This window comes from Falco biarmicus, chromosome 6, assembly GCF_023638135.1.
Source record: "Falco biarmicus isolate bFalBia1 chromosome 6, bFalBia1.pri, whole genome shotgun sequence".
In the NCBI taxonomy this organism is placed as follows: Eukaryota; Metazoa; Chordata; class Aves; order Falconiformes; family Falconidae; genus Falco; species Falco biarmicus.
The window spans coordinates 10,587,345-10,599,863 of NC_079293.1; the positions used below are offsets into that span (position 1 = coordinate 10,587,345).

General features: G+C 47.9%; 1 protein-coding gene across 1 annotated transcript; it reads left to right on the plus strand.

The window, feature by feature from the left end:
* The first annotated feature begins 1,913 nt into the window (after positions 1–1,913).
* LOC130151797 (cytochrome c oxidase subunit 7A2, mitochondrial) lies at positions 1,914–5,860 on the plus strand. The gene is made up of 4 exons (XM_056344511.1): positions 1,914–2,053; positions 3,283–3,372; positions 4,725–4,809; positions 5,645–5,860. Exons 1-4 carry the CDS (start codon positions 2,036–2,038, stop codon positions 5,701–5,703), a joined length of 252 nt encoding a protein of 83 aa, XP_056200486.1. The 5' UTR covers positions 1,914–2,035; the 3' UTR covers positions 5,704–5,860.
* The last annotated feature ends 6,659 nt before the right edge of the window (positions 5,861–12,519 follow it).

Here is a 12,519-nt window from a genome sequence, read left to right on the forward strand (position 1 = left end):
ATTATTCTTCAATACAATAACATGCAAAAGTTACTCTGTCCAGTTAGGAAAAAGCAGTCCGTGAGTTTGCTTCTGGGGAAATAGCCTCACCCTGAAGCAGCAAGTTGCCATTTCTCTTTCCCTCAAGTTTTCATTTCTTCATAAATTAGTCAATTCACAAGACACCAGCTGTGCTTGCTCTGAGCAGTTATCTTGTAGCTTTGACTGGTACCTAACCCATGTGCCAAGCTTTAAGTATGGCCTGTCTGTTGTAAAGTGTATTTTGAGAGGCAATAGCCCTGAAGCTGAGATTCAGACACACCAGGAAATGGTCCACACGGTTGAAATTAAGCAATAATGATTTCTGTGGGCATTATGATCCTTTTACCAATATCTAAACACAACTAAGAGTATAAAAATCAGAACACAAATGTTGTTATGCACTCATAATATGAAAGATTGCAAGAAGAGTGAATGGAAATCTATCTTGCAGTAGTAGTAATGTATTCTAAGTGCTATTCTGTAACAGCACTGCTTGAGTGTTTGAAAATTGTCAAATAACGCATCCAATTTCCTCCTTCGTTACAACACATCATATTTCTCCATGACTATGCTTTCTAAATGGTATTTTTAATATGCTGTCCAGCTAAGACTATACCTATAAATACTTCTTCATCTCTGCATTTTTAGTGTCTTTCTGGGGCAGCTCATCAGATTGACAAGTGCTGTGCTTTGAGATATGATCCTTGTTATTTCCATACTAGATCGAGCGCTAATTTGCTGTGTTCGACGTGCATTATTCATCATGGGGTTTGGCACCAGTGCAAGAGCAGTGTAACACCAAAAACCCGAGTGCACGGCCACTGCAGCGGAGCCGGGAAATAGCGTTCCTGACAGCATTGTATTGCAGCGTAAGGTTGAAGCACAAGGAGATGCAATTAGGGGGCTAGATCTGCAATGCAGGAAAAAACCCCAGGCTTCTCAGAGCACCATCTTGAAGGGCAAATAGTTTCTTCCCTTAGAATCGAACAGGCTTGCATTTCAGACAAATCTGGCATTACTTCACTGCCTGTCACACAATCTTGTGAAACATGAAACTGGTTTGTTTGTTTTGCACGTGCAGAGTACTCGGCGTCCCTGCTGCTAATGGCGTTTGAGCCAGGGAGCGGGTGCACGTTTTAGTTTTGTTTTCCCGGCGCGCACTGGCTCAGGAAGGGACGCGCGGCTCAGCAAGGGGCAAGGGCCGCCCGGCTGGGTCAGCGCCGGGCCCTGCCGCCCCCGGAGCCGGCCAGCCGGGACGGGCCCTGCCGGCCCTGCCAGCCCAGCAGCTCTAACGAGAGGCGATCGCACAGCCCGTGCCGCCGCTCCGCGGGGTGCCGGTCTCACGGCTGTGCCCAGCCGCCCCTCGGGGCAGGGCAGCGGCCGGCAGCCGCGGGAGCCTGCGGCAACAGCGCCGTGCGCCGCGCAGAAACGGCTGAGCAGGGCCCGGGTCCTGCCCGGTGCTGCGGTGTGTGTGTCTGTGTCGCCTCTGCTTCCCGGGCCGCGACACCGGACAAACGTCCCATGGGGCCGAGGATGGGGCCGAACTCGCGCGGGGCGCGGCTGGGCCGGGGCCGCCCTCTCTCACCCGCCCGGAGGCGGCTCCTGTGCAGCGGCCGCCTCCTGCTGCCCCCCCGGCCTCACGCCGGGCACCCTTTTGCGCCGCGGGGCCGCCGGGCGACGTGTTTTGCTGGGGAAAGACCGTCGTGCGAGTGCGTGCCAGGGGGGCACGGCCCGCCCCGCATCGGCCCGCAGGCGGCCGCGGCGCGCTCCCGCTCCCGCAGCGGGCGGTGCCGGCTCCTCCCCCAGCCCCGGCGCGGCGGCGGGCGGGGCGGGCGGCGGCGCTCTGGGCTCTGAGGCGGCGCTCTGGGCTCTGAGGCGGCGCTCTGGGCTCTGAGGCGGCGCTCTGGGCGCGCCGCGCCGCTGCCTCTGTGGTACCGTCTGTGAGGGCGGGGGAGCTGCTTCCGGCTTCCGCTGCCCTTGCTGCCGGCGGGAGGTGACGGGACCAAGAGCCGCGATGTGGCGGAACCTGCTGGTGAGGCCGCCGCGCCGGGCCGGGCTAAGGCGAGGCGGACCGGGCCGAGCTGCGGGGAGGAGCCCGCTGCCGCCGCGTCAGCTCGCCGCGGGGCTGCCGCTCCCGGGGCGCCGCGGGCAGCCGAGCCGGGCGAGTGGGGGGGTCCCCTCGGGGGCTGCCGGCGCCCGCCCCGGCTGCGGCACTCGGCCGCCCGGTGCCCCCCCCGCCGAGCGCTGACGCCGGGTGCTGCTGCTGAAGGGGCTGCTGGGGGGAAGTGCTACGTTTGAGGTCCTGGCCCACTCGCCCCACCTAGTGCTGAGCTTTAGGCGCCGGGAGGGCTGGGAGTTGGCGTCCGGGTGCCTCGGGTACGCTTAGTCCGTCTCTGAGGAGATAAATTTGATAGCGTGTTTATCTGGGGTGGGGAGGGGAGGAGGCGAGGCGTGTGGTGCCGTTGCTTGCAGCCAGCATCACCTGCTTGGCTGCCCTCTTGGCTGCGTTTTTAGCGGCGGTAATTTCGCGGGGGAGGATCGGTGTTAGCAGCGTTGCTGGAAGGAGACTGGCGGCAGCTTGGAGAGGCGCGGATGTTCTTAGCTTTGAGACCTGACACTTGAGCCCTCGGAAGAATTACAGATCATTGTTTTTGGTGGCCTGACCTGTGCTAACGAGCGCATACACGATCTGACTGTGGAAACAGATTCCAGCTTAGGACACAGCTGGGTGTCTTTAAACTCTGTGTGTATGCAGGGGTGGGGTGTGCCTTCTCCTGTGCTGGATTATCTCCCGTGCTGGTGGCTAGCAGGTGAACTGTGGCTATGACAGAAGATCCTTATCAGCACAAACACGTTTGTCCTAAATATTATTGTCCCCATTGGTAGAGTTAATCACAGCAAATGGTGTCTAAAACTGAGGTCTAAGGGCCAGAGGTCGAGATTTCCCCTAAAAGGATGCTAAATATGAAGGTCATGCTGCAGATCCATAAATCTGTTGAGCCCTTCTGAAAGTAATTTTCCTTGGTTTTTCCTTATTAGATAACCAATCAGTCAGTCCTTCACGTAGTCTGTTGAATGGATGGGCTGAATTAAAACCCAGTGGGTTTTGATGAGAAGGTTTGTTTGGTTTTTTTTAAAGACCTTCCTTTCTTCCTGTCCCTTCAGACTTCAATCTTAGTTTTAAAATAAACTTTCTATCCAGCGTGGATATAGCTGCAAAAATTTCACTATTTGTAAAACACTGTTTATCTTTTATTTCAGGGTCTTCACCAAATTTCCCAGAGGACCATAAGCACTGCTTCACACAGGCAGTTGCAAAATAGAGTTCCTGAGAAGCAGAAGCTTTTTCAGGTAATGAGTGAGCATTGATAGTAGAGTAATGTTAGTAGAGTAACAGTGTTCTAGTAGATCTTAACTGCATACTTTTTTATTGCTAAAGAACTGGTGAAAGTCCTCTTTACATCTGAAGTGAGCTCTTGAAATCAGTTGTATGACTGCAGTGTTTGAAATCAGTTATTTTCTGCAGAGATTAAGAGTGTTTGTACATGCATACTTGACTTGCAGGCCCTTTAGGGTTTTTTGCATTGTGAAATGATTTGTACCCTGGTTTCTTATGAGTAGTAGGTACTGTACAAAGATAAAGATGAAGTATGTTCTAAGAACAAATGGAGAAAAACAACAAGTGAGAGGACAGAAGTACAGGGAAAAGTTAAACCTGCTATTTTACTGCTATATCCATAGATCATAGATGAGCCCCATAATTCTTAGTGAGGATGTGGTATTATGGTACTTCTCAGTTATGAAAACAGTAAAGGTCTTAAGGGATTGGATTCAGTCCTAGAAAATTATAATTTCTGAATTACTGTCTTCCTGATTGATAGGGCCACCTCGTGAGAACTAGTGGTTCTTCAAATGCCAAAGCAGTGGATATTCAAGAGCATACTCCCAGCTGTCAGCTCTAACCTGGAACAGCAGCTTCATACGGAGGATAGAGTAGTCTGGGATTCAGCCATATGAAAGGGAAAACTATGTTAGAAGCCCCAGTTTAATAGTTTTTGTCTCTCGTTGCTTTCCTTTTCCGTGAAAGAGAAAGCCAGTCTTGTTGGGACACTGCCTAAAGGAGCACAGTGTTCATTGTGAGCCAAGGGGAAGCAGGAGGTTGGTGATGGGTGAGGTCAGAGATTCTGTTTCTGCTGGTGGACATCTCTAGGTTTATCTCTTCCCGTTTCTTTCTTGTGGGACAGCAAGTTAAGCAGGACTGGTGTCTTTGGAGTTTTACTTCAAGTGGAGCAAAACAATTTCCTGTGTGATACCAGGTGACAGTAGAGGCTCCTCCCCTTGTTGCTTCCTATAGCAGGGATTGACTATGCTGGAGATGGTCGGGAAGTTTCTAGGGATGGTAATCATATCCTGTGCACCCAAGGGGGCTGGCTACTGGTGTCAGAAGTGTTTAGGCATCTGCCAGTCACTGCTTTAGAAATGAACGTGAGCATCATTTACTGTACTTCCCTAGTGAGTGATCATCTGGTTACAGAATGAAAGCTTGAAAGAGAAAGCAGAGTCAAAATAAGATTCAGTGTCTTTTCGGAGTTGGGAAGATAATTTGGGGAGGTGATTCTTGTTCTGCATAATTCTAATTATATTAACACAATATTGCAGGAACTGTATTTAAATAATTCCTTTTTGTCACTTGTTTTCATTAGGAGGATAATGGCATCCCAGTGTATCTTAAAGGTGGTGTAATGGATTCTCTGTTGTATAGGCTCACCATGGGTCTTACAGCTTTTGGTAAGGCTAGTATTAAAATACTTACAGTTTGATACAATTTCCCGTGTGCTAATGTTAAAATACTTTTCCTTTGGTACAATTTCCAATATGAGTGGTGTTTCCTTTGTAAATTAGTCACACAGTTTGTTCAGTCTGTTCTTCAGAACATGCAAAATGCATGCGGAAAGGGGAAATTTATTTGTGCCTTCTCAAATGTAGCTTTTCAGGTGGCTTTTTTCCCCCTGATTAATGGTACTATGGGCTCAATACTCCTTCAGAATTCATGTACGATGTTAGAGAAAACTAGAACTACTTACAAAGCTTATTCTGGAAAGGAGTAAACCGAAATTATAGCACATATGTATACCATTTTTGTCACTAGTCTGACTTTTTAGTGCTAGGTGATAATGTACTGAGGTTTCACATGTGGTGAAAAGTAGCAGAATATATCCAAGCTTCATGAGACTGTATATATTTAACCTTTTTGTTGCTTGTTTCATAGTTTTTTAATTTAATTTAATTTAAATATGTTGATCTCATAAGAATAAATAGCCATTACTTTATGATCATCTGTGTAGGTTCCACAAACATGTCTCTCCCCTTCCCTCCCCCCCCCCCCCTCTTTATTTTTATGCAGTCTATGGAGAGGTATTGAAGGATTTTTTTTTCTCTAAAATAGAAATTGCCAAAAACCCCACACCAAAAATCATTTAGAGGTGGCTATGGAAATGTGTTATGTCTGAATTGCAGCTGCTTGTTGTCAATGTTTCTTCTGGAACAAACTGGGAAAGGAAAGCTGACTTGAAATGAATTCTATTTACCATTCTGAAGATGTATTTTCTGTCTCTTAATTCAGGAACGGCTTATGTTGTTTACGAGCTGCTTGTTGCTTCAATGCCCAAGAAGCAGAAATGATTCCAGTTCTTGATGCCTCAGTGACCAGCATCTCTTCGTCCAATTCCATGCGACTATGGTGGCAGCTTATACTTGCTGTAAGCAGCTGGCTTAATGCTTGGAATCATAATTTAATTGCAAAATATTAACTGCAATCAATAAAGCAGTTTCTATGTTGTGTTGTGGTGGTCTGGACTATATCGTGTTTTCCTGTGTGCACGCATCTTCAGCCATAGGCTTCCAGGCTGGTGAAGAAGGCTTTAAACTAAAGTTTCCAGAGGAGGGGAACCTCAGTCCTTCCCACTCCTACCAGTTTGATGCCAGTGCCAGCAACAGATGCCCGGAGCGGGATCACGGGTCGGCAGGAGAGCAGCACAAAGCAATTCCAGCCGCTGCAGCCAGGTCAGCTTCATGGGGGCCCAACTTAAATCCCTTTAGGCGAATGCACACAGCACGGGGAGTAAACAAAAGGAGTTAGGGGCATGTGCACACCTGCAGGGCTCTGACCTTACTTGCCTTACAGAGATGTGGTGGGATGGCTCTTACGACTGGAGTTTGGCATGGAAAGATAGGGGCTCTTTAGGAAGTATGGGCAGGGGAGAGGAGGAGGAGGAGGTGTTTCACTCCATTGGTGACCAGCTGGAGTGCACAGAGCTCCGCATGGGGATGGATGAGGAGCTGACTGAGAGTTTATGGATCAGGATTAAAGGGAGGGCAGGGACAGGTGGCATCATAGTGGATCACTAAGCATCACATCTGAGGAGTCGTGGCAGTCTGGTGAAGTTCCCACTGACTGGAAAAGGGAAAACATAACTCCCATTTTTAAAAAGGAAGACCTGCAGTGACAGGCCAGTCAGTCTCACCTGCATGCCCAGCAAGACCATGGAGCAGATCCTTCATGCTAAGGCACCTGGAAAATAAGGAGGTGATCGGTGACAGCCAACATGGCTTCACTAAGGGGAAATTGTGCCTGACAAATCTGGTGGACACCTATGATGGGGTTACAGCATTGATGGATGCGGAAAGGGCAACCAATGTCATCTACCTGGTCTTGTGCAAAGCATTTGACATTGTTCCACACAACATCCCTGTCTCTAAACTAAACAGACATGGATGGACCACTTGGTGGATAAGGAATTGGCTGGATGGTCACACTCAAAAGAGTTGTGGTCCATGTCTCAGTGTCCAAGGCAGACAAGTGGCACTGCTCGGGGGTTGTACTGGGACGGGTGCTGTTTAGCATCTTTGTTGGCAGCGTGGACAGTGGGACTGAGCGCACCCACAGCCAGTTTGCCGCCAACACCAAGCTGTGTGATGTGGTCAAGATGCTGGAGGGAAAGGATGCCATCCAGGGGGACCTTGACAGGGTGGCCCTGTGCAAACCTCATGAAGTCCAACCAGGCCAAGTGCAAGGTCCTGCACGTGGATCGGGGCAATCCCAAGCACAGATACAGGCTGGGCAGTGAATGGACACACCAGCCCAGAGGAGGACTTGGGGGTACTGGTGGGCGAAGAACTGAATATGAGCCAGCAACGTGTGCTTGCAGCCACAAAGCCAACCATATCCTGGGCTGTGTCAAAAGAAGCATGGCCAGCAGGTTTGTCCCCCTCTAACACAGATTTTGATGAGCTGTCATAAAGACCCCACCTGGAGTACTACATGGAGTTTTGGAGCCCCCAACATAAGAAGGACATGGACCTGTTGGAGCAAGTCCAGAGGAGGGCCACAAAGATGATCAGAGGGCTGGAGCATCTGTTCTATGAAGACAAGCTGAGAGCTGGGGTTGTTCAGCCTGGAGAAAAGAAGGCTCCAGAGAGACCTTGTAGCAGCCTTCCAGTACCTCACGGGGGCCTACAAGGAAGCTGGAGAGGGACTTTTACAAGGGCATGTAGTGATAGGACAAGGGGCAATGGCTTAAAGCTGAAAGAGGGTAGACTTAGATCAGAAATTAGGGAGAAATTTTTCACGGTGAGGGTGGTGAGGCACTGGAGCAGGCTGCCCAGAGCAGCTGTGGATGCCCCATCCCTGGGAGTGCTCAAGGCCAGGCTGGATGGGGCTTGGAGCAACCTGGTGTGGTGGGAGGTGTCCCTGCCCATGGCAGGGGGTTGGAACTAGATGATTTTTAAGGTCCCTTCCAACCCAAAGCATTCCATGATACTACACTAGAGTGCTTTTTACTTTCAGTAAATTTATGCTGGGTTATCAATATGCTGATCTTTGACTTGTAAGCCTCTTTTCTTTTTATGTGATTTATGTCAGTGCTTTAGAGGTGAGTTAAATGCCCTAAAGCACTGTGAGAAAGTAGTATCTTGTCTGTTATAGGAATTTCCTCTTCTTGCTTTAGTAGAGCAAATTAATTTTATAATAAATGATTAGGATTGGATTATCCTGTGTGGAAATAAATGTTGAGTACTTGATGATTATGCTGTATCCTTGCAGTGGACTGCTGGAAGTTGACTGTAATGTGTCTAGAAATAGAGGAATCTGATTCCTGATCACCCTCCAAAGGTGATAGTTTTTACTGTAGAGATAATAACACTGTCCTCTGCAGCTTCAGGGGCTTAGAAGTAGTTTCAGTTAAACTCAACACCTTCATCTAACAAGTTATTTTTTTCAGTGGCTTTTCTGTGGTACAACTTAGTCAGACATTGTATTTCCTAAAAGAATGAAGATTTCTAAGCATGCAAATACGATTAGCAAGTGAACACGTATTTATCTTGCTACCCATGAAATCAAGATTTTAATGTTAATCGTAATTAAGACTTGGTAATCTTCCAACATTGCCTCATGTTTCAGGTGGCTAAAGCCGGCTTGCTCTCAGTCATTAGGGTAAATAAAGCAATTCCTTCTTTAGGATAATATTAATAATTAAAAAAATTTTAGAGAACTTGAGGGTGTTCTAGGGCAGATAATGAAGTGAAGGAGGGGCACAGTAAGTGTTAATACTAGCTGCACTAGTGCAGCGCTAGAATTTTTCTACTGATTGAAAAGGTTTACAGTGATTGTTAATTAGATACTCCGGCAGTTGACTGCTAATTTGATCTAGGCTGAATGGGACCCTGTTAAGCTAGAAATACTGAAGATATTGAAGGCAGTGCTTATAAAAGTTAATTCTTTTATTAGAAGTGCTAAAAGTTAATTAAATTCTTATTGATAATTCTTGTCAGTTTCTAATGCTCTTTTGGAAGACTTTCTCCAGTGCTATCTGTAACTTTGGGGATAGGCTAAATGTTTAGAGAGGCCACCTTCTGTCTATGAATTGTACTCTTCAGTAGCTTAAGAGCAGGACTGGCACATGTCTGTAGGGCAGGAGCAGGTCTAGTTCGTAAGTACATACCAGGTTACGTGGATTAGGTTTCAAACAATTGTAGCATAATTCAGGTTGGGAGGGACCTCTGAAGGTCAACTGGTCCAATCTTCTGCTTAGAGCAGTGCCACTTCAGAGCTACATTGGGTTGCCCAGGGCCTTGAACAGTCCCACAGAGAGCGTCTCCAGGGATGCCATCTTCTGATACACCAGGAAAGTCTGTGCTACCATTCAGTGACACCTGGATGAGCTAGAGAGTTGAGTGGAGACGAGACTCATGAAGTTCAACACAGGCAAGTGCAGGGTCCTGCACCTGGGGAGGGACAACCCCATGCACCAGCACAGGCCAGGGGTGACCTGCTGGAAGGCAGCTCTGCGGAGAAGGGCCTGGGGGTTCTGGGGGACAGCAAGCTGCCCACAAGCCAGCTGTGTGTCCCGGTGGCCAAGAAGGGCAACAGGACCCTGGGGGGCATTGGGAGCAGCGTGGCCAGCAGGTCGAGGGAGGTGATCCCCCTCCTCATTCTGCCCTGGTGAGGCTGCACCTGGAGTGCTGTGTCCAGTTCTGGGCTCCCCAGTTCAAGGGAGATGGGGAACTGCTGGAGAGGGCCCAGCGGGGGGCTGTGAAGATGGTGAGGGGACTGGAGCATCGCCCTTGTGAGGAAAGGCTGAGAGAGCCGGGGCTGTGTAGCCTGGAGAAGACTGAGAGGATCTTGTCAATGTCTACAGATACCTTGAGGGTGAATTCAAGAGGACGGGGCCAGGCTCCATTCAGTGGTGCCCAGTGACAGAACAAGGGGCAACGGGCACAAACTGCAACACAAGAAGTTCCATCTGAACATGAGGAAGAACTTTTTTACTTTGAGGGTGGCAGGGCACTGGAACAGGCTGCCCAGAGAGGGTATGGGGTCTCCTTCTCTAGAGACATTAGAAACCCACCTGGATGCAATTTTGTGCATCCTGCTCTAGGCAAACCTGCTGTAGCAGGGGGTGGGACTAGAAGATCTCCAGAGGTCCCTTCCAACCCTGACTGTTCTGTGATTCTGTGACAGAGATTCTACAGCCTCTGTGCAACCTGCTCCAGGGTTTCACCGTCCTTTCTCTGAAGAGTGTTTCTTTTTCTGGGATACAGGAGTACATGTGTTTGAAGGATGGTTGTTAACATTGCTGTAAACACAGCTAAAGGAAGCCACAATTGCACTTGAGTATCTCCACCTAGAGAAATCATGAATTTCACAGACTTAAAGAGGTAAGCAGGTATCTTTCAATGTCTTTTGTTCAGACCTTTCACAGAACGTGAGGCAGAAGCTGTAGGCATGGCTGAGTTTTAGGTTGCTGCTACTCGTTTGTGTTAGGGTGTCAGTAGCTGCTGCTTCTAAAGGCGTGCTTTCTGGGAGAGCTGTCAGTTCTGCTCCAATGTCATTTCTACTGGGTCACTCCAAACTTTCTGGCAGCAGTTTGAACTATGTGCCTGAAGTCAGGTTATGTGGCTTAGCAACAACATAGTGGAGGAGTGCTCACCTGCTCTGTTTCAACAGCAGAACTGTATGGAAGCAGTCTGTATACGTAGAAACGCAACAAAGTGCTGATAAAGCTAATGCTTTGATCATGATCCTTTCCAAAGTCCTTTTTCAGTGGCTGAGGTGGTGTTTATCAGCTTGCTGTGACACTGACAACCACAAATGCAAATGGAGACCTATCGTTGTCTTTGGAGGAGAAAAAATTGATTGTGCCATTGGGCAGGGATACCCAGTAATAACTATTAGCTGCTATCCTGTATTTAGGAGCAAACCTTATATCTGAAGTAGCTTGTGCTGTCAGTGAAAATGCCTGCTCTGTGAAAACTGCTTCTGGGAAGCATCATTAAGTTGGTGAGTATGAGAATCACTTGTAAGCTACCCTGATGCCTCTTACTAGCTTGACTTAAAATTACTGGGGAAGAACATATGTGGGAATCAGTGGCAGCTGTGCATCCCTGGTTAGGTTTTATGTTCCTAACAATCTGTGCCTTTGCAGCCTTTCTGGCAAGTTGCTGCTTGTGGGTTATTACGCTGAAATTCTGGTGTTGACTCTCTAACAAATAGCTTGTAAAAAAAAAAAAATCCACCAAAACAATCCTTTTGTTTCTCTTCTCATGGAAACAGTGGGTTTTCCAGAATGCGAAAATGAGCACAAAAATCTAGTTTCCTGCTACAGTACTATTTTGGGCCTCTCATGGATTAAATTCAGAATTTTTCATTGCTATCCTGGACAACCAGAATGTGCTTGTTAAACCTGAGGCAAAATGGAAGAGAAGGGCCAGTGTGTTCAGAACTCTCTAGCAAACCCACAAATCTCAAAAAAGGAGAGTGGGGAAATCCCCCTTGATGGTAGCCTCTCTGCATAGCTGGGTTTGGCCAACTGCATGATGAAAAGAGCAAGAACTGCCTGTATGGATGCCTCAGAAGAAGGTCTGGGAAATTGGATTCAGCTTATCTTGAGATGAACATTGATGCCTACAAGGAAGAGATACCTCACAGCACAGTGAGTTATACTTCACAGCATGTGAAGGAATCAGCCTGCTCTCTGCGACACTGGTAAGGCTTCTGCTGCCGTCACATGCCCAGGGTTACTGCCAAGATGGGGACTAAGCGGTGGGCATCTGGAAGGCAGCATAGGGAAAGATCAAAATCCTTAAGAAACCCATGTCCTTTCCCACCTGTGGGAATTATGAAGAATGTTGAAAGAAGGACAATTGTTTAAATAGTCGAAATTATAAAAATCCTGTGATGACCTAGGCGGTAGATGTGCATTTCTGTGTGTGACTGAAGCAGAACATGCACCTCAGATTCCGCTGTCTCAGGAATGGTGGCAGCTCACGAGTTGTGCTGCAGGCAGCATCCCTGGTGGGAGGGCGTATGGAGTAAATGCAAGCTAGAAAAAAGATCTTCATACCACAAAGCGATCAGTATTCATAGACAGAGCTTTGAAATGTTACTTAAATGAATAACAAATGACAAAAAATTGTCCTGGCAGAGGTGGGTCTAGTAGCCCCAAAGCACGTCCCTGGAGCCTGCAGATGGAGGTGGGCAGGGGAGCCATGGGCACCGCCAAGATTCTTTCTGCTGCAGGAGCAGGAGGAGGGGGAAAGCAAACAAGACTCACAGTCAGCTGCTCAGCACCATTTTGTGGGACCACATTACAGAGCTAACAGGGCAATTCCCACCTGCTGTTCAGTCTGTATGTGTAATTTGTTGCAGCCACGTCCACACCACAAGCTGCCAGAAGGTGTAAATGAGGTACCTGTACTGCCTATACTTTCTTTCCCTAGGAAAATGCAAAAAGAGAGCTATGCATTCTAGGGCTAAAATGAATGGAAAATGTTTGGAAGTATCTGAAGATCTTACCTTCAGCCTTCCAATGGGTATTTTATGAGCAGAAGAAAATAAAATAAACAACATCTATTACTCCTTGTTAATGTGGAAAAAATTATAAATGTGAAAAAATAAAATGGTCAGTAATAAGAAGTCATGGACTGCTAGCAGGTAACACT